The 22591-nt window shown below is 43.9% G+C and overlaps 1 protein-coding gene across 1 annotated transcript; it reads right to left on the minus strand.

Moving 5' to 3' along the window:
* Positions 1–3323: 3323 nt before the first annotated feature.
* SRSF6 (serine and arginine rich splicing factor 6) lies at positions 3324–8607 on the minus strand. The gene is made up of 6 exons (XM_034787381.1): positions 8375–8607; positions 7914–8062; positions 5970–6103; positions 5527–5735; positions 5009–5092; positions 3324–4874 (listed from the first exon to the last, which is right to left on the minus strand). Exons 1-6 carry the CDS (start codon positions 8479–8481, stop codon positions 4517–4519), a joined length of 1041 nt encoding a protein of 346 aa, XP_034643272.1. The 5' UTR covers positions 8482–8607; the 3' UTR covers positions 3324–4516.
* Between the last annotated feature and the right edge of the window lie 13984 nt (positions 8608–22591).

Raw genomic sequence — 22591 nt, forward strand, 5'->3', positions numbered from 1 at the left:
AGCCGGTGCCACTAGACTCGCTGTCAGTGTTAAACAAGGCTTTCAATATACTCTCAGACAACCCAATTCTACAGGTGAGCTGTGTTTACATAACAAAAATCGAAAGAGCCCTCCCATTTAGCATCTGGATACCCTGGTTATGGGGCAATGGAGGGAGGCAGGAACTATAGAAATACCTAAATCCAAAGATCACTGAATTTATAGTCTCCCTCAGGTGGCCTGCAATACCAGTAACAACTTAAACAGCAAGCACCATGGGATTTTTTTAAATACTAAAAAGTTCATAGGAAGATAGGACTGGAAGGGACCTCCTCGGTCAGCAAGTCCAGGGTCCCTGGCTATTGCAGGCAACCTCAATTGGTTAATCTGGGAGATCTACAATATTTTAAATTCAATTTTGTTTCATTCATGAGGGTTATTCTCTCCTGACTATCCCAACAGAGAAACAGTGGGAGATGATACCATGAGATTTCAACCTAGAAGCAGCATATTTCAAGTGTTTGTTAATGAACTGTGCTTGCAACTCACGTTTCCTTAGTCGCGTGAATTCCAAATACATCAAAGCTAAGACAACCCTTCAAAAAAAAGGGGCATAGATTTCTGCTATTTGATCATCCTCACTAAACTTCTGAAGTCCAAATACACATGAAAAAAATCACATCTTTTCTGGCATCTATTAGAGGGGAAAATCTATCCTAATCAGTGACCAAAAACTTGCTCTAAGACTCTAATTACAATACTATAGCACAATTCACATTTAGCTATGAGGTGACAATTTCAGTAGGAATAAGAAATTTCCACTAAGTTAAAATAGAGAAAGGACACCAGCATAACTTTATGCAGTAACATAAGGTCACATATCAAGGCCTTCACAGCATGCTAGAACTAAATTCTATGGCAAGGACTCTGGATTCTGCACAATTCAGAAGGGAAGTTCCACAGCAGCTTCATGGATATTAAAAAATGGAAAGTTTAACTGAATTAAATATAAATACAGTACTATAGCCTTTGGATTATTCTTTGATATCACATTTAACCTCATGGTTCTCATGTTGTGAGATTTGTGTTCATACTAAGGGTGCATAAGCGGAGTAGAATTTCATGGGAAACTAGGGTTGGCAGCTAGATGGCTGCGGGGGATGTGTGGGAGTGTTTGTGGGACAAGCACATTACGTGGATGTTTCTGCTAAAATATCGAACTGTTAAAGTTCAAGTGTGTGTGTTGTTTTCAGGGTCTACCACGAACACCCAGGTGTCAGGCTGTTGGCAGACAAAGGACTTATGTACACAGACAATCTAAGCAATGTGCTGATAGTCTGAGGGTAGCTGCAGTGGCTAGTGCAATGATAGGAATGCTAGTATACAGCACCCATTATTAACATTTTTAAGACTTTCTAGTAAAGATGCCCCATCTCTCCAATATTCTCCTTACAACCAAAAGGAGGAAAAACACACGCTCATTACAAGTTGAGATCATGGAACAATTCTGTGAGAGGGATGTGAATGTGGCAGCAAATTCTGCTGTATCCCAAAGTAACTTGGGGTACTGCTTACAGCCAAATTGAACTTAACACTTTTCCCGCAACGTCTGAAATTCCAAAATAATTTAGTACTAAATAATGGGTCAGTAGATGTACCTCTGCCTCAGACTGACTAGTCTGCTACCTCTGCCAAAGGCAACATTATACTAGAACAGGGGTTCTCAATTCCCCCCACCCCCACTTAAATTTGAGTTATGCTCAGCCCCTTACAAAATGAGCCTTTCCAATGTTATCTAGATGGAACTTTGGCCATGGTTTCCACTAAAAGGGCAGTCCTTTGATCCTGCTGTCTAACTGTGCACATAGGCTGACAGTGTTTCCCAAATGCGGCCCCTAGAGGCTTTTCTTGAGGCCACAGCATCCTGGGCAGCGATTGGAGGGTGGAACTACCACTCCTCCCCCAGGACTGCCAGTAGGGGCTGGTCCCTGACCCCTTCTGGAGCTACAAACACTGTAGGAGCAGGCACACAGTATGAGTTCCCCCCTTCCCGGGGGTGGTGGGGCACAGGCTTCATCCCTGGGGTGATGGGCAGCAGGATCCTTCCCCCAGCTGCAGGGCTTTGGGTTCTGGCCCCAAGGATGTGGCCCTTGGCTCACCCCCCACACATCATCCCTGGCCCCCACTGGCTCCCCCAGTCCCCAGATTGTGAAGTGGAACCCCAGGCTCCAGCCCTGGTCTCACCCACCCCATCTCCTGCTGCTTCCTTTAGCCCATTGTCCCTAGCACGTCTGCTGTGAAACGTGATATTAAATATACAAATAGTCACTTTTAACAGTAGCAGACTTACTAACTAGCAAGTCTTAAAAAAGCAACCAAAAAACAAAACATGCAAAGCACCATACTTGTGTTTCTACTCTGTTTTAAGTCCAGTAAAGAACAGAGACAAATGTACATTTTTATTACTGAGTCTGCAAAAAAAAAAAACCCTACATAAATAAATTACAATGATTTGGACACGTATATGTGCATGTTTGTTTTTCCTAAAGTAAATTAAGTATTTTAGGAAAAACAGTCAGAGCAGCCACCAGGAAGAGTTGGTTGCCACACTGAGGTCACCCAAAAATTTGTTGAGAACACCCATGGGCTAGGAAACCTTTTAAAAGCAAATCCTTAACCAGAAAGGTCCATAGATTTCAGAGCAATCTCTCTCATTTTCAGCAGCAAATAATGCTAGCAAGCACTGCAAACTGATGTTCCTGGTTGCAATACCATTAACTGAAACTTGGTCCAGCCACCCCACCATTGCGACCCTGTGAGCAAGGAGGCTCAACACCCCCTTGAAAGTCTCATGCCTCAGCTGAGACTCAATGTACTAGAAGAAATAATTTGCCTCACTGACATACACTGGTGTCTTACTAAAGAATGGAAATACTATTTCAAGACTGATCAAGCAAATGGTTTTGTTTAAGGGATATACTTTCAACCAGGCTGAAATCCACCTTGTTTGCAGGTGTCGCTTATGCCTACAAAATAAACACCAGGGACAGATACACAGATGCACCCACATAAGGGAAGCTTTCTGAATGCTTATACCTGCCCACAATTAAAATATTCTCAATCAAGGAATTTAGAGACCAAATGTTACATTGGTGTAAGATCAATACTATGTGTAATAAACTAAAGTATTTCCTACCACATCTCATTTGTTTTATCAAGAGACCTGATGAGTTCTCTACACAGCAAGTATCTACCCCAGAAGAAGCCACAATTTGTCATGGAGGTGGATCCAACACAATATAGCCAGAAAAGAATTAAGCTATACTATAATAAAAGCACAAGAGTTTGAGTCACTGATTTAATTTTATACAAGTAAAACTACACATTGTATAAAGATTACAAGGCAGTTCTAATGTTTGCTATTGCATGTTACAAAAATCAATTTAGCTATAAAGGGGGCTTTTGGGATGGATTCTACTCCACAATTTAAGTGAATTGGCAACTCTGGTTTAGCAAAGCCTTCTGTTAAGACTAGAACTCTAGCTCCAATACATTAAGATCCCATAGGTTTAGATTCATACACAACAGGATTGTGGTTCTCATATTTTGAAGCGAAGTGGGTGTTAAATGAATCATAGGGGAAGGAAGGCAGCTTTACTCAGTTTTACATACCCAATAGGTAAATATTTAGAGGCCTGCAAACAATACAAGACACTAATGACATGGACCACATCCAGAAAGACACCATTGTGTCTGAGAATTGGAGTGTCTCCTGGAATTCAAGCAAACTAAAAAAAGTCACATTACTTCCATTATGTGAACTTGGTTACTTATGAGTGTAGGCAATACTGCATCATGTCAAGCTACAAAATAGTAGTACCTTTATTAGCTTTTTAATACAATCATTATGGGAAAGGAGAAAAGAAGAAACTTTTGGCAAGCTGAATTAAGATACAGCACAACTGAAGTGCTCCAAATTGAGTTTATTGCTGGTCTGAAATTTGCCTAGTTTTATGTTAACCATATGTCCAGTTCACATTCTGCTTCCACAAATTAAGATAGCCACATCATCTATACTGACCTGTTCAACAAGGCTGTCTGTCATGCCTCTGGGTAGCAAGCCATAACCCATTAAACTACTAAAGTCCATAATTTTAAAACAGTGAAAAAATTAGGAAAAATAATGTTCTCAAAATGCCTGAACTTAAACCTCATACTCAAGAGTATTTTTAATATAAAAAACCACTTTCCACCCAACAGCAGATAAGTTATTCCTGCTGAAATGCTATAAAATTAAAAGTTTAGCTTAATCTCTACAAAAGGGGGGCTTTTCCTGCTTTGTACATTACTGTACATCTCATCTTTTCATCAAATTTGGATACGAATCAAATCTTTATGCCTCATTACTTGGTTCTCAGGCCATTCCCTTCTGCAAGAGAAGAAACCAACTTCTTAAGTACTAACATAAAAGATTAATGGCCTGGCAAGTAGGAAAATGTTCCATAATAGTGTGCAAAGTAAGAGGAGAGTTCTAGTCTTAATCTCTTGAACTAGATCTTGACCGTGAGCGAGATTTTGAGCGAGACCTGGAGCGGGACCTTGATGCAGCTCTTTTGGGCGGTGACTCAGAGCGAGCCTTGGCAGGTGGTTGCTGCTGTGGTGATTTGGAACGAGACCTACTCCTTGACCTGGATTTAGACTTAGCCTCTCCTTTACCATTCTCTTTGGGAGAGCGAGACATGGACCTAGACCTGCTGCGAGACTTCTCAGATTTCTCCTTGGATCTGCTGCGGGAGCCCCGGTCAGACTTGGGTTTAGATTTGCTCTTTGATCTAGACTTCCTGCTTTTAGATCTGGAACGTGAACGATCTTTGCTTCGTGACCTGGATTTAGATCTTTAAAAGAACACAATCTTTATTCGACATGAACTGATAGGTACCCATGACAGTTCTATATACAAACAGTTACCAACTAAAAGTAATAATTGATGGATTAACAAAAAGCACCATTAAACACACAAATTACTCACCGCGAGCGGCTTTTTGAGGCACTACGGGATCTGCTGCGGCTACTCCTACGACTTCTGCTTCGTGACCTTCTTCTAGATCGTGACCTGATGACATTTCAAAAAGTATCTGTGACATTCTATACCAATTGGAGATTTTTTTTTTTTTAGCCTGGTATGTCCTGCTCCCCCCTTACTTTAGCACAGCCAAAGTGTCTTACAATGAAGAATTTTTAGCAACAGGAGTGGCCATACCAGAGCAGATCATTGGTCCATCTAGGTCCAGAATACCATCTGTCAGTAGCCTATACTTGATGTTTCAGAGGAAGGTGAAACGTCCTCCCCATAATGCACCTGGTCAACTATGCAATGTTACATCATGGAAAAACATTCCTTCCAGACCCCTGGGAGTCATCTTATCCCTGAAGTATCAACAAATTATAAAGGTAATGATTACTCTTAACGTTAAGAGTACATATAATAGGCCCTCTCTCATTAGAGCTAATAGTCTTTGCCATAAAGCTCAAGAGTTTCAAATTTACCTTGACCTGCTGCCAGAGTAAGATCGCCTATGGCTTGTCCGTGGCTTGTCTTCAACCAGCCTGATTTTCCTGCCATTTATCTCTGTGCCATCCAATTTGTCCAGAGCACGCTTCATGTCAGAGTAAGACCGGAATTCAATTACCCCTTCATTTGTGCGTTCTTTGTGAGCATCAGCATAGGTTACCTCACCAGCTTGCCTCATGAAATCCTTAGAAAGCAGATGAAGAGTTACATAACCATTTCACGTTTATGCAGTGCAACCAGGACATTGTAAGTCAAATCTGAAGAGATGCAAAGAACTAACAGTGTCAACAGCCATGCCTGAATACATTTCAAAACATTTCTGCTAAATAACAAAGAACATTCAAATTAAAATGAAATCTTGTATTGCTTTCTGCTAGTCACAAGTGGCTCTATTAAGAGATTTCACATTAATACATACTTTCAAATCCTGCCAACTACAACGACTGGAAAGGTTTTCAACAATCAGTCTGTATTCTGTACGAACAGGTGGTCCATATTTATCTCTTCCTGATTGTCTCCGACTGCTATATCCACCGCCTCCACCACCCCCACCTTTATTGTGCAAAGAAAGAAAGTTAGATTGTCTCATAATGTGAAGGCAGCTAAATGTTCTGAAAAAGTTAGTTAAACACAGATTATATTTACTGCAGTAGGACTTTATCTTTCTAAACCTCCAACAAAGATGCAATTTTGCCATGATCTATATTAATGGCAAATCAAACAGACTAAAATCCTACAAGTCTGTGCTCCTAAGATCTGTTAGAGAGTGACTGCTCCTTTATTAGATTTACCTTGCTAAGTTTTATTTTACAGAACATTGTAAAATATAAAACTTAACTGATTACATGCATTTCTACATTTTACAAAAACGTTTACTAGTTACGCTAAGTACTTACATCACAGTATGAGGTTTTTGGTGGTTGGCCACAAAACACGCAAGGTAACAGTCACCTAGTTCAGTTTAACCAGTTTTGTCTAACCCTTGGAATCCTCACCATCACCCTGCGTCTAATGGCAAAAGGCTGCTGTCGTCATGGCTTCCGGTAAGGTCAGCCAAAGGGTCATAGGGCAAGGGTCACACAATGTATGGAAAAGCCATGGCCAATCAGGAAAGGCAGTCATCTTAGCCTCAGTGGACACAGCCTCAGCCCCACTGGTCACTTTTAAATTGAAACATCAAGGACTTGTTAAAAAGTTTGAATTGGACATGCAACAATTTTAAACAACATACATTTGAATTTTTAAAAACTTGTAAAAGACAGACTCCCACCCACCCAATAACACAAGCATCTAGAGCAGTGATACTCAGACTGAGGCTTGGGAGCCACAAGTGGCTCTTAATGTGTCTCTTGCAGCTGTTTGCAGCACATATTAAAACACCGTGATTTCATTAGCAGCCAAACTGGATACTTTTTCTATGTTTTAAACCAATTGTAGTTGTTAAAAATGATGATACTTGGTCAGTCACTTTGCTGAGAGAATAATATATATACATAAAAACTAAATATTTCCCATCATACTATTTAAATATGAATAGTACTATAGTAAATGAAACAATGAATTCACACTACTGTGGCTCTTTTGGGTAATGCTTATCACTAATTTGGCTCCTGAACCACTGAGGTCTGAGTATCACTGATCTAGAGTTTACTCAAAGATGTATCACACTTACTACTCTTAAATTGCAATACCATGCCAATTAAGCTATAGTCAGCTGAATTACTCATGCTGTACAGCAAGAACTACACAAAATGAGTTTTCCCCTTTTTACGATATTTCCCACTTCCCATATTTCCTATAATCTGTCTCAAGTAAACCCTTCCCCTCCCCCACCACTAAGTTCTGTATATTCAATTGAAAAACATTACAGTTCACAGCTGAGCGCTTCTACCATGCCCAGATACGTAATTTTTCACTTAAAAGCTTCCAAATATTTAAGTTAATAGAACCAATCTCTTCTAATGAAGAGCAGGGAATCCTTACTAGATTAAGGCTACACTTAAGCTTTGCAAATAAAATTGTCCCCCTAGTCTGCTTCATATGCAATTACAGGTACCAATGAGTGCAGTTCTATTCTAGGGTATCTAAAGAGCAAGGCGTATGCTAGCAAAGAGGCTTGTAAAGCAAAGCTTGGCAGGTCACCCTGCAGCCAACGTTGCACAAGGGGTACCCCTAATAGCCAAGCACACCATGCCTGGTGAGATGGTCAGTGCCATCCCTCCCACACCCCAGGGGACCGGTCCCACGCACCCAGCAGCCCTCTGCAGAAGGGATACGCGGCCAATGCAGCAGTGGCTGGCCGAACACCGCCCCCCCCCCCCCCGCGCCAAGGCTAAGAGCCGGGGCATGGAGCTGTACTCACTGCGGCTGCTGTAGCTGTACCCGTCCCTGTCCCGGCGGGGGCCCCGGGCGTGCTCCACTATCACCCGCTCCCCGCACAGGTCTTTGCCGTTCAGCTCGTAAACGGCATCGTCGGCGTCGCGGGAGTCCTCGAACTCCACGAACCCGTAGCTGCGGGGTCAGAGATCGGCCGTCAGGGAGCGAGGCCCGGTCGCCACACACCGCCCCCACGGAAACGAACCAGCCCCGGGGCTGCGCGCGGCGGGACAATGGAGCCAGCCCCGCCGCAGCGCCCCCGCTCCCCGCCCCCACCGCCGCCATTTTGAACGCGGCGCCACGCGGCAGCCGCGGGCCCCACCACCGGCCTCCGAAGGGCCTGGCCATTGCCCCCTCCCCGCCAGGGGCCTGCTCAGGACGGGGCCGCGCTCTGCCCCCAAACCCTCCCCGCCGCCCCGCCTGCCCAGGGCGCCCCCGCCGCCTCACCCGTTCTTGAGATCGACCTCGAGCAGGCGGCCATAGCCGCTAAAGAAGCGCTGGATGTCCTTCTCCCGGACGTGGTAGCTGAGGCGCCCGATGTAGACGCGCGGCATCTCCGCAGGGCAGAGGGGAGGCAGGACGAGGAGAGCTCGCTGCTGCGGGGCCCGCACCGTCCCAGAAGCGCGGCCTGCTCCACAGCACAATGGCGCCCGCCGCCCGCGCACGCTTTTATATCGGGGGCGGGGCGTAGACCACTACGTCACCACGGAAAACGTGCTGTGCGCCGAGGCGCGTCCGGAGGGGGGGAGAAAGGAAGCGCTTTCCCTCTGCACATGCGCCTAGCTCTTGCACATTTTCCATAGCTCGGGGAGCGAGTCTTCTGCGCATTGTTTCCCCGCGCAGACCGAGCGCTGTTCCTATGCGCATGCGCAGAGCTCTCCCCTCAGCCCAGATTGGGGTGGGGCTGCAGTGGCAGTGTTGTCACTAGTGACTGTAAAGCGTGCGCCGTTCTCCCTATGACAGGCTGTGTCCGCAACCGCGGGGCGCGCGCCGTTCTTCCTATGACAGGCTGCGTCCGCAACCGCGGGGCGCGCGCCGTTCTCCCTATGACAGGCTGCGTCCGCAACCGCGGGGCACACGCGTTGTCCCTGTGACAGGATGCGTCCGCACTTCAAACGCTACAGCGCTGTAGCTGATGTGCTTCCATGTAGACACTCACTACAGCAATGAGTGGGGTTCTCCCATCCCTGTAAGTGATCCACCTCCCTGGTGCCAGGGCTACACTACAAAGTTAGGTAGATGGAAGCCGCCTTGCATCGACTTAGGGGGGCACGTGTCCACACTTAAATTTCTCTCCCATCACTGTAAGTACCCTGTTATGTCGACATAGTAACATCAGGGCCCTGAGTGGCTTTGAGCCATGGTCAGTGATGGATTGAGGTTGACTAAGCAAAAGTGTAGACACCAGTTATCTATATCGACCCTAACAGTCCTCCGGCAGCTGTCTTCTCACGCATTTTACTCAGCTCCCAAGGCACTGACTAATTCAGATTCCCTGACTCTTTCCTCCCCACTGGGGCATTGCTGCTGTCACTACACTTCCTTAAATAATTTCCTGTGCTCTCCCATTGACCTATAATCCACTGCCCCAACTGATCAATAACCTACCCTCAACTGCACCATAACCATCTTCCCATCCCAACGGTCACCCCTGCTACACAGCAGCTGCTTACCCAATCTCAAATGCCCACCCTTAAGTTCCTGAGTCCCAACTGTCATTCTCAACTGCTTGATCCCAATTGTCACTTTTAGCTGCTACAGAAATGGCTGGAATCCCATATTCTGCACCTTCTCCTGTTTATTACATACAGCCCAAAGTTCACTGCTCCAAGTAGCTTATAGAAAAGATGAGAAGATCTTATGCGAAGGCACAAGAGTGCAATTTATGGGAGCTTTTCCCACTCTTTCTGCTGATCTGCTGCGTGGACCATGGGCAAGTCAGCTTTCTGCGTCTTAGTTTCCACATCTAAAATGGTGATGATAATAAATACCTACCTCACAAGGATGTTGTGAGATTAAATACATTAATAGTTGTTATGCCCTGAGCAACTATGGTGATGAGAGCCATAAAACAATCTAGGTAGAAGTACATTTTTTCCTGTGCCCCCCATTATCAGATACAGGAGAAGAGGGTGATTTTTCACTGCATGTGGTACTGGGGTGAACCAAAAATTCTTGTGAGGTTTGAAGGAATCTTCTAGGCTTTCTTTACAGGGACAGCCATTTATTAAAATTGCAAATTCATTAGAGCAGGGACCTCATTTTTAATTTGTCTGTAAAGCACCTACCAGCTCTGGGTGCTATTGGGCTCCTGTTGTGTTAGGTGCTGTACAAACACAAAAGTAGTCATTGTGCCTGCCCCGAAGAACATAGAGTTATCACATTCCCTCTCCCAATTTCACCTTATCATCTAGTTGAAATAACAACAACATCCTTCTCCCAATATAATAACCCCAGTACATCAGCCTTCCTTCCTCTTCCCAGCAGTGTTGTCTCATAATACCAAGTGTCACTGTTATTGCCTCATGTCTGTCTGCCTCCGTGTTCCAAAAATTCAATAAAGAAAGAGAAACACATGCCCTTTTTCCAGAAAAATTTAAAATATTGAAAAAACCCACAACCTATTTGCTCCTCTGCTGAGATTTACTAGTTTTATCCACATGAAATGTAAGCATCATATGCTTCTAATTCTTCCTTATGACTCTCCTGGGAGCATTAACAACACAAATATAACCAACTAGAGGCTCCAACAATTGCCTTCAAATCTTCACAGTGCTCAGTTAATCTGTACCAAACTAATTGCTGAGCTTGTTTTGGAGAGGCAGAAATCTCCAAGACTACATTTTTCTGATTCAAGAAAGTGCCTGATTAGTATACTCTAATAATGCAGCATCTGAACCATCCCACTCCCACTTAATGGAAAATTTAGCATCGGGAGATTTTATCAATGCTTTGAATATTTTTCACTCTGTTGTAGAAAGATTTGTGACTATGCAGATCTGTCTGTTAGCATAAAGGCTTGTTGTCTTTTTTCATACATTGTCACTTGGAATCATATTTATTTATGGCATAATTTAGCCACCAACCTAGTAGGGGGAGCTGTGCAGCCACTTATAGAGAACTCTGAGAGGCACAATCTATTTCCAAACCATCCAGCACTCAGGGAGACTGCACATGATGCCCTGTGCCATCCTGCAGCCCTTTGAAGTTTAACGAGTTTCATTAGATTACCAAATCAGCCTTAGAATGGACATGTATTTAGATGTCTAGCTGGATCATGTGCTACAGTACTCCACAGCGCTCCTCAAAGTCCTTACATATAGTATTCTACATAATAGTGTGGCTCTTGGGAGAATTCACCCCTGTGCAGCAAACACTATGTATCAGCTTAATTTGCACAAAGTAGCAACCAAGGGACTATATGGTCTGGCCTTGTGTCAGGTCAGCTCTGCATCCTCAGTACTGCTTTTCCCCTGCCCCCACCACTCGGGTTGCTAGGTGTCCGGTTTTCAACCGAAACGCCTGGTCGAAAAGGGACCCCAACAGCTCCAATCAGCACTGCTGACTGGTCCATTAAAAGTCTGGTTGGCGTGGGGCTGGCAGGCTCCCTACCTGGCTCTGTGCGGCTCCCTGGAAGTGGTGACAAGTCCCTCAGCTCCTAGACAGAGTGATGGCCATGGAGCTGCCCCCCACCCTGCCCCAAGTGCTGGCTCTGCATCTCCCATTGGCCAGGAACCGCAGCCAATGGGAGCTGTGGGGGTGGCACCTGCGGACTGAGGCAGCACACAGAGCTGCCTGCCATGACTACGCCTTTGTCTAGGAGCAGAGGGACATATCACCACTTGCGGGGTGCCACCTGAGGTGAATGCTGCCCAGAGCCTGAACCCCAAAACCCCTCCCATACCCCAACTCCCTACCCCAGCCCTGAGCCCCCTCCTGCACTCAAACTCCCTCCCGGAGCCCATACCCCCTCTCATGCCCCAACCCCCTGCTCCAAGCCCCCTCCAGCACCCAAACTCCCTCCCACAGCCTGCAACCCTCACCCCAACCCCAGCCCTGAGCCCCCTCCTAAACCCAAACTCTCTCCCTGATCCTGCAACCCAAACTCCCTCCAGCACCCCAACCCTCTTTCCCAGCTTGGAAACCCCTCCTGCACTCCAAACCCCTTGGCCCCAGCCTGGAGCCCCCTCCTGCATCCCAAACCCCTCATATCTGATCCCACCCCAGAGCCCACACCCCCAGCTGATGCCATCACCCCCTCCCACATCCCAACTCCCTGTCCCAGCCCGGTAAAAATAAGCCAGTGAGGGAGGGGGGTGGAGTGAGTGGGGGGGGGAGCCTCGGAGAAGGAGCAGGGCAGGGGCAGGGCCTTGGGGAAGGGGTGGAGTGGGGTACTGGTGTTTGGCTTTGTGCAATTAGAAAGTTGGCAACCCTATCCCCTGCACACACCCAGAGTAAGTGACCTTCCAGAGCAATTGGAGGGGGACAATTTTAGAAGCGGGCTGGAGGAGGGGAGCACACCAAGGCGAGAAGTGGTATGACCAGAGCAATCATGTGTCCTGGCAATTCTGCTCCCTGCACTGGCTCATCAGCAGCCCTAAGGGCTTTCCTGGTATAGTTTTGAAAATGAACTGTTCCCCAGCAACCCCAGAATATGGGAGGTGCAAGCTGCCTCCCCTCCCCTACTGCACCATCACAGGGATGTATCTGTCCCTATATATGGAGATGGAGGGGAATGAATACATGAGATCTAGTGGCAGCTGAAGTGGCAGCATCTCCTCACTCATTAGAAGCATGAGAAATGAGGCACGGAGTAGTGGCAGATAATTATTCAGGAAAATCCTCATTCTAACGTTTATTGGGCAGCACAAATTTGGACCTTGCTCATTTGCAGTAATTGAAGTCTTTAGCAGCTCAGGAAACAAAATAAGCTCATCAAAATAACCCAAAACACAAGCTGGCACAGTGGACCTTCTAGGTAGAGCATCTTGTCAGAGGCTCAAATAACCAAAAAGGCAGAGTCCTATTTAAACTTGAATTTTTAAAAAGCATCCATGGACATGTTTGTGATCTCTCTTATACCAATGTAAATAAGGAATAACTGTACTGAAATCAATGGAATTGTGCTGATGTGAGGCCCTGTTACTCTAATGCTGTTACTGCAATAAAGTTCTTTCCAAGTAGTAGATGATTCCCTCCAAGCATGCACAACTAAGGTAATGGAGTTCTCCCACTCTTATCCCCAAGTGTCATGGTCTTTTGTCTTATGTCTGTGCACAGTCATATAGGTATCATGTCTGGACAGCAAGCTATCAAATAATTTCTGTTGGTCAGAAAAGGGAATTGGGCAAAGTATTATTATTACTATTTATTATTTGTACTGTGGTAATAGCTTGTAGGAGCCCCAGACCAGGGACCCATTGTGCTAGGCAACTTATAAAAACAGAACAAAAAGATGGTCCCTGCCCCATAGAGTTTACAGTCTACAGAAATTCTATTTAAGTCATTCATGTTCTCTTTTAGATCTCTACCTTCAGCAAGCAGATCATCATGTATAACAACTATCTGAAGTAAAGGGTGCATTCACACATCAGTTTTAATGAGGTTGTAACCCAACCCATAACATGGTTTCACCTTATAAGATCCATTTCACCAGCTATACCCAATAAGAGGGGATGGCTCACTGGTTTCAACATCTGAATTAAAATTTAGGAATGTTTATCTGAAATTGTCTGTGGCGGTGCCTAGAGCATAGAAAAGGCACATTCTAAAGCTAAAAGGAGACAGTTCAATTAAATACCTCCTGCTGTAGCTTCCATAGGCCCCAGTTCAAGAAAGCACTTAAACATGTACTTAAAGTTAAGCCTTAGAATGGAAAGTTAAGCATTCGCTCAAAGCCTTTCCTGAATGTGAATGCTCTCAGGATCACAGACTCAGATTTTAAAACCAGAAGGGACCCATCATGATCATCTAGTCTGACTTCCTGCACATCGCAGACCACAGAACCTCACCCAGCCATTCCTGTAACAGATCCTTAATCTCTGGCTGAGTTACTGAAATCCTCAATTCTTGATTTAAAGATTAAGTTACAGAAAATCCACCATTTACTCTAGTTCAAACCTTTGGCAAAGGAGGTAAAAAAAAATCACCAGGGTCTCTGCCAATCTGACCTGGGAGAAAATTCCTTCCTGATCCCAAACATGGTGATCAGTTAGACCCTGAGCATGTGGGCAAGATCCACCAGCCAGACACATGAGGAGAATTCTCTGTAGTAACTCAGAGCCCTCTCCACCCATCTAGTGTCCCATCTCTGGCTGTAGGAGATATTTGCTAGTGCCAATCGCAGATGAGCTATATTCCATTGTAGGCAATCTCATCATGCCATCCACTCCATAAACTTATCAAACTCAGTCTTGAAACAAGTTAGATTTTTTCCCTCACTACTCCCTTTGGAAGGCTGTTTAAAATCTTCACTTCTCTCATGGCTAGAAACCTTTGTCTAATTTCAAGCCTAAACTTATTGATGACCAGTTTATATCCGTTTGTTCTTGTGCCAACAGTGGTCCTTAACTTAAATAACTCCTTTTCCTTCCTGGTGTTTATTCCTTTGATATATTTATAGAGAGCAATCGTATCTCTCCTCAGCCTTCGTTTTGTTAGGTTAAACAAGCCAACCTCTTTGAGTATCCTCTCGTAAGGCAGGTTTTCCATTCCTTGGATCATCCTAGTAGCCCTTCTCTGCACCTGTTCCAGTTTGAATTCATCTGTCTTAAACATGGGAGACCAGAATTGCACACAATATTCCAGATGAGGTCTCACCAGTCTCTTGTATAATGGTAGTAACACCTCCTGTCTCTACTGGAAATACCTCACCTGACGCATTCTACGACTGTATTAGCCTTTTTCGCAGCTGCATCACATTGGCAGCTCATAGTCAACCTGTGATTGACCAATACATCCAGGTCTTTCTCCTCCTCTGTCACTTCCAACTGTTTCATCCCCAGCTTATAGCAAAAATTCTTGTTGTTAGACCCTAAGTGCATGACCTTGCACTTTGCACTATTAAATTTCATCCTCTTTCTATTACTCCAGTTTTTAAGGTCATCCAAATCTTCCTGTATGATATTTTGGTCCTCCTCCATATTGGCAATACCTCCCGACTTCATGTCATCTGCAAATTTTATTAGCACACTCCCACTTTTTGTGCCAAGATCATTACTGAATGTGAAAATGTTAAATAAAACTGGTCCCAAGACCAGTCAATGAGGAAATCTACTAGTAATCTCCCTCCATCCTGACAGCACATCTTTCAATATGACCAACTGTAGTCTCTCCTTTAATTAGTTCCCTAACCACCTTTGAATTCTCATATTAATCCCCATCGTCTCCAATTTAACTAATAATTTCCCACGTGGAACTGTATCAGATACCTTACTGATATCCAGTAATGCAAGCATGCAAGTATACAGTAATCAATGCAAGGAAATACAAGGTGCATTTCCTTTAGAAAATCAGTTATCTTCTCAAAAAAGAGAGCAGGCTGGTCTGACACGATTTACCTTTTGTAAAACCATGCTGTATTTTATCCCAATTACCATTCAATTTTACATCTTTAACTACTTTCTCTTTCAAAATCTGTCTTAAACCTTTCATACAATTGAGTGCCTAATGGGTTTGTAGTTTCCCAGATCATTTGTTTTCCTTTTTAAATATAGGTACTACATTTGCAAGTCTTGTCTCATAGGGTACAACCCCTGAGTTTACAGAGTCATTAAAAATCCTAATATTGGTGTTGCAATTTCATGTGCCAGTTCTTTTAATATTCTTGGATGAAGATTATCCAGAGCCCTCTCACTTGTTCCCACTAAGATACTTGAATTTGACTTCCACCTCAGATGTGATGATTTCTACCTTCATATCCTTCTTCCCATTAGCCATCCTGCCACTGTTCACAAGCTCCTCATTACTCTTACTAAAAACTGAGGGAAAGTATTTGTTCAGTTGTTGGGCCACACTTAAATTATCTTTAATCTCCACCCCATCCTCAGTATTTAATGGTCCCACATTTTCTTTACCTGTTTTCTTTTTAGTTATATAGCTAAAGAACATGTTACAAGTGGTTTTAATTTTATTTGCAATGTTCAGCTCTGCTTGGCTTTTGCCAGTTCTCACTTTATCCCTATACTTTCTGACCTCCAAGAGGTAGCTTTCCTTGCTGATCTGTCCCATCTTCCATTCCATGTAGACTTTCTGCTTTCTCTTAATAACCTATTTAAGATGCTTGTTCATCCAGTTTGATCTGCAACCCTTCTCTTGTGAATTTTTCCCCTTGCTTGGGATGCAGGCTTCAGATAGTTTCCGCAACTTCAATGTAAAGTCATTCCAAGCCTCCTCCACATTCAGATCTTTGAGTTCTTCAGTCCAGTCCATTTCCCTAATTAATTCCCTTAATTTTTTTTTTTAAGTTTCCCCTTTGAAAATTAAGGACCCAACTTATTTTTGTTTATCCTTCCATTTAGCTTAAATTGAATTAACTCATGATCAGAGCAATAATTATCACTCCCCACACTCCCAGACCTGACTGTGATTCCTTTATGTGATTCCTTGCTTTCTTCAGAAAGATCTCTGCAGGCTATCTACAGGATCTCTGGTGAGTAAGGATGCTCATTTCAGTCTCTGAAGAATTATAAGCCCCTGGCATATAGAATTTCCTTCCAGATTTCCACAAGAAGATGAATTCTGAATGGAAAAGACGCTCTGGCCATGAGCTCTCTGAGCTATCAGCTGCAGTTTATGTCTTCTCTTTCTGGCTTGGTTTTTGGGAGGATGTCCCAGAAGATTCTTTTGAAAGAAAGAAAAAACAATGGTCCATTAAGGTAATTGGCAGTAAGTGAACACAGACAATTACAATACTTTCCAGCCTGTCTATTTTTGTGCATGCCAAAAGGTGCACTGGGTCCTGGGAAATAATATTGGGATATTCAGGACCAGATCCTTGTCTCTGTCAGGACAGTGACAGTTATAACACATCTGGAAGTAAACAAATAAAGAAGAGAGGCCAAGGAGAGAAAAGATAGAGCAAGCAGCAGATCAGTAGTCTTGTTATGCTTGTCTTAAGCATGATAATTTCAATCGGTGGCAAACTAAAGCAGATAAACCGAAGTCACCTCTCCTGTGATATGACTGACAGATTAAACAGATCTCAGCACCCAAAGGAGAAGCATTCATGGCCACCAAAAGGAGGATCATGGAGAAGAGGAGAGAAGAGGGAGAGGGCGGGCAGAACAACACGGAAAATGCTTTTTGTGGGTCAGGCTATCAGCTAGGGAAGAACACGTGGGAGATCAGCACTGATCGAACCTGTCCTGAGCATGGTCTTCAGCCCTCTGGGGTGTTTGTGTGTGTCCCCACCCCCATTAGTAATAACCATGCTTTGCTCTCCTTCAGCACCTTCCAGCACGAGATCTCAAGCACTTTGCCACCATCAATAATGAAGCTCAGAGAGGCTGATTGATTTGCTCGAGATCACAGAGCTAGGAATAGAACTGAGAGGCCTCATTCTCAGTTAATATAAGTGCACGTCAGCCAGGGAGGGTTAAGGTGGCTTTAAGCTACCTTTGAACTCCCCTTATTCTGGGGTCATGCCGGAGCCTGCTTGGCCCTCAGCATTAGAACAGCCTCAGGGCTTCTCTAACATATACTCTGCTTCCTATAGTCCCCTATAGACCCTGGGAAACAGACAGTAGCTGTAGAGCAGTGGATTCTGGCCACATCTCAGGCATATCCCTGATCTGTCCCACTGCTTTTACACCTGTCTCATTCCCTTGACTTTGATGGAGTTACTCCTGGTTTACCCTGGTGCAAGTAAAATTGGAATCAGCCCCCATGAATCAATAGCCCTTCTCCAGGGGGACATGTGTGTCTCCCCGTGGGGAATGCCACAGAGAATTACACCAGCACATTAGTTAGTTATATAACCCTAGCTGCCATTCTGATTCACTGAATATTAGCGGCTGCTCTGCCCAACTATAAATTGCAGACCTGTAGTGCAAACCTTTGGTGCATGTCGCATGGGTACTTAAAACTCACAGAGAGAGAAAGATAAGAATTACTGTGTCTGAACACAGTTTGCACATTGGAAGGTAGGAGGAGGATCATAAAAAAAAAATTACAATCAATCCTTCCTTTCCTCCTTAAGGGTGAAAAGCTCTAATATCCTGCTCTCAGGGCTCAGAAGTCTGTAATAAATCATAATCTGCTAGATACAAAATCAGTGGCCTGGTAACCTTTTATTAGATCCTTTATCGTTAGTCCAATAAAATATATCACATCATCTAATTTGTCTGTTCTGCTGAGAACTAATATTTGGATACTGATTATTCCTTATAATCTGTTGTCGAAGGAGCCTTCTGTGTGAAATTGATGGTCTTTTCCCAGACCTTGCCAGCAGTGGAAATAACCATATGTGAGTGTCTCATGCAAACAATATAAAATATGCATATCATGCATTTATTATGCACTAGCTGTTTGTAGAGAGACTGGAGTCTCAAGGAGTCATTTGTGCAGCTACAATTAATAGCTGGACAGTATTTCTACTATGCTTCTCCCACACATACGCTTTCCAGTTATGTTTCTACTAAGATCATTACAGAAAGCCAGATTCTGATCCAGCAATTGACTCAAATATATTACAGGCTGAAACTTAGTATACTAGCTGTCAGGACCTGCTGGTTTGTAATGGTTCCGCAACCATTGTTCAAATGAGTGGCATATGCTATGACATTGTAGAGGTACTTTAGATCAATAGGCAAAATGGAATCAATGACCTAGGCTGGAGATTTTGTCCAGGTCACTGGAGTTGATAGTATCTACCTAGGCGCTTCTCTGGCCCCTGTAACACCTGAGTGCATCATCGTCCCTAAAGTATTTATTATCCTCATAGCACCCTGCTGTGATGGGAAAGTGTCAACACCTTCATTTTACACATGGGGAACTGAGAGCCAGTGATCTGAGAGACACAAGGTAACATGGTGAGGCTTTGGCGGACCCTAGCTCTGTCAAGTCCCAGGGTGGGGCCTTAACTACATTGTTAGCCCAACCTTCTTCTCGTACCTAGGAGAGTCATCTGTGGTAAGGATCACTTCCTCTGTGGGGGTGGGAGAACAAATGACCCAGCCAAACAATAGTAGTGTTTTAGAAATGGGTTACTGCACATACATATGTTTTAAATTATTTTCTCAGGATTTTTAGTCCAGTGGCCACATGACTCAGTAAAGCACAAAGCTCCAAAAGTTATCTTCATTGAGTCAATGATGTACAAACTAAAAACTGTCTCAAAGCAAGCCATGGCGCAATAGACATTAACAGCTCCCAAGTGTTGTTGCCAATGGAACTCATTCGTCTGATGTACTATAACTGTTCCTTTGGAGCCATCACACTCTGTTAGATCAGTGATCTACTAACAAGTGTCTAAAGCCTGGGATTTGGACCAGATCCTGCCCTCCTTACTTATGTGTGAGAAGCTATTGAAGTGAATAGGACTACTATGTGAATAAGATAGATAGGGTATGTCCTTTTCTCCTGGTCTTTTGGGAGTGTGTCATCAAATGCCGTGTACATCAAATGGATGTAATCTCAGAGGTCCCCAATTCAAGAACATATTTAAACACATACCTTCATCTCATTGATTTCAGTGGGACTTAACGACATGCTTAAAGTTAAACAGACGTTTGAGTGCTTTCCCAAATACGGATTCAATTTTTCCCTGGGAACACTCCAGCTAAGAGGGAGCATAAAGGTTTCTAGTAGAGAGTTGAGTGGCTGCATGTAAAGCTGGGAATTCCAAATATGGTCGGAGGATTCCCTTATCTTGTGACTAAATAAGACAGGAGTGTAAATTCTGAGATCCCAACTTTCTTGTATTGTATAACTCATGGATGATACATATTGACCTGGGTCTATTTCAGTTCATCCCACATAAACACCTTTCCTAAGGTCAATTTAATAGTAAGTTTCACAGCATGCAACTGAGGCATGTAGCTAATATCCATTGCCCAAGATTTTTAAAAAAGAACTGATTAGATGTGTTTTCATTTTGGACGCCCAACTCAGGCCGCTAGGGAGCGGTGCTTAGCATTTTCTGAAAATCAGGCCCCTGTAAAGCGTCTTAAGTTCAGCGCTCTATAGCATTAGTAGAGCTGGTCCAAATTTCCCATTCTCTCCCCCACCCCAATTTCTTTTTTGTCAATTTTTAAAATTTCGATCCAACACCTCTCCCCTTCCTGCCCCCACCCAAGATGAATTGTTTGCAAAAAGAGAGCAAATATTTCATTCTATTTTTGACCTTATAGAAAGCTGGTAGAAATTTTCCAAACTTTGACAAAAAGAGACACATTTTCACAAAAATTTCCATGAAAAATATTCCCATTTTTCAACCAGCTCTAATCACTTGTCACTTTTGAGAATCTTTGCCATCTTGTACAGCATTTTGCTGTTGCTAATCTATTGAGTGCCCAGCAGAGCGTGCTGAAGCCAATACACAGTCCTGCAAGTTCGGTCTCATTTGTCCTGTGACCTGTCATCTCCAGTCAGGCCACCTTATGGCTATTCAGCAGTAAACTCAGACATTCTTCATTTTAGGAGTCATCTTAGCCCCATGAGGGATTCTACCAAATTTCTGTGATCTGCACAAAAGCTACAGGGTTAGGTCCTGAGCCTTCTATGTGCACTTAATGCATCACACATGGCACACACAGCAAGATGTATTCTGTCTTGTGATAGGGAGCTGTTTCATGTTAATGCCATTAGGTGTCAGTATATATAAAAGAAACCAGCCAGCCTTCATCCTTGTAGATACTAGGATTTCATCATCAGAACACTAGGTAAGAGATTTGACATGTAAACATCTTCAAACATTCCAGAAGAGCCCAACCATTGCATAGGATCAGCCCACGCTATTCTAGGCAGCTACAAAAAATCCAGGCCAAAGTTATTCCTTTTCCCAGTGACTGATGGAACTGAGAGACAAATCTACCTTGCTGATTGTAACACAAACCAGAGTCGTTAATGCTTGTTACCTGGCAGAAACACAGGGAAATTCCAGGCCTGATATTTTTTTGTAGTCCACTTGAAATAGAATTGCCATGTTCCTTCAGTGTCTGGCAGAAAGTGCCAGTTCAGAGCTGGGGAGCCCAAGGTAATTTGGGTGCCAATCCTTGGTGGTCTGGTTCTTTACAATATCTTGCACTTTGTTCTAAACTCCACTGCAGTATTCACCCATCAGTATATCAGCCTGGATCCCAAGTCCATAGGACTGGAACACTGTTGTGGGTTTAGGAGTCTGCAAACCAGTTGAATGGCCATGTTGCTTCCCCTGGTTGTTGTCTTCATTGTGTTACCAGTTTGATCATTCTGCCTTTCATGTGGGCTACCTCTCAAATATGCCTTTTTATGAGGGACTCAGGGGCCTTCATTTTAGACCCAAATTTACTTCTGGCCATTTGAGTCCTGCTTTCAGGCCTCTCTGATCATTGTAATTTCTTAAGTCATTGGTTCAAATCCAGTCCAGGACAGTCATGGCTGAAATTTGTTACCAAGTGATGGCTATTTGGAGGACTACGTGAAATGAGCTTATTGGGTCTCAGGCAAGTTCCCAGAGGACAAGTGGACCTAGAGATAACCCTCCCTCCCCCACCATTACACCTGGCACTAAATGACAGTCCCATTGATCACCTCAGCAGAAAGGCCGAGGGTTGAGGGCATGGGGTCTGAGCTTCCAGAGATGCAGATCAGGACTGGGTGATGCTGGCAAGGTGGTGTTGGGAAAGCTTGCACACATTGTCTGTGAACAGAGGTTGCCAGTGTTTAGTTTGCCTTCAGAACAGTATAGTGGCCAGAGCCCCCGAGTGGGAGCCAAGAGGCCAGGGTACTATTTCTAGCTCTGCCACTTGCCTAGTGGGTGATCTTGGGCAAGCTGCCTCTCAGTTTCCCCATCTATAAAATCAGGATAATGATACCGACCTCCATTGTAAAGTGCCTTGAAATCTACCACTGAAAAGTGGTAAAAGTGCTGGCTAAGAGTTATGCGTTGTTGTCTAGGGCTATCAGCACTGAACAGAAGCATTACTGCCAACCGCAGGCAATCATGAGTCACAACCAAAACAATGAGATTGTCTTAAAAAAAAAATCACCAGATCTTTACACAATACATTTGAGGTCCTTTTACTTCGCTGGCTTTGAGCTTTCAGGTTACGTTCAAGTTCCATTTTCCAGTTTCTTTCCAGAATCAGGTGGCTGTAAACTTCATTTTTTTTTTTTTTTTTTTTTTGTTTAATGAAAGCTGAAATTCTTATGACTCCCGGAGCTGGAGTTTTCAATAAAGTTGCCAGGGTTGGCAGCACAGCAGAAGAAATGCTGACTCCAACGGACATCCCAGCAAATGCTGTTTATATTAAGGCAATTAATCTCAGTTCTTGTTAAGCCTCCTCAGCTTTTGTTTACCTTGCAAAGCTCCTTTTGAATCTTCATTTTCCACAAAGTTCCAGAGCCTCAAGCCCCGTCAGGCTACGTGCTGTGCTCACTGGTATGGGTCACAACTCATTTAGCAATTTTTAAGAAATCCTTAAGTTTTAAGCAGAAAAAAACCCTTCTGGGCTAGAAACACAA

This window comes from Trachemys scripta, chromosome 12 (genome assembly GCF_013100865.1).
Source record: "Trachemys scripta elegans isolate TJP31775 chromosome 12, CAS_Tse_1.0, whole genome shotgun sequence".
Taxonomy (NCBI): Eukaryota; Metazoa; Chordata; order Testudines; family Emydidae; genus Trachemys; species Trachemys scripta.

Bases quoted from the DNA above. Each gene is read 5' to 3' on its own strand.
- SRSF6 (XM_034787381.1), bottom strand. From the start codon at position 8,481: ATGCCGCGCGTCTACATCGGGCGCCTCAGCTACCACGTCCGGGAGAAG. The intron at 6,104-7,913 runs GTGAGTACAGCT...TGCACAATAAAG, and splicing joins GTACAGCTACAGCAGCCGCA to GTGGGGGTGGTGGAGGCGGT. The intron at 5,093-5,526 runs GTAAATTTGAAA...AAATGTCATCAG, and splicing joins TACTCTGGCAGCAGGTCAAG to GTCACGATCTAGAAGAAGGT.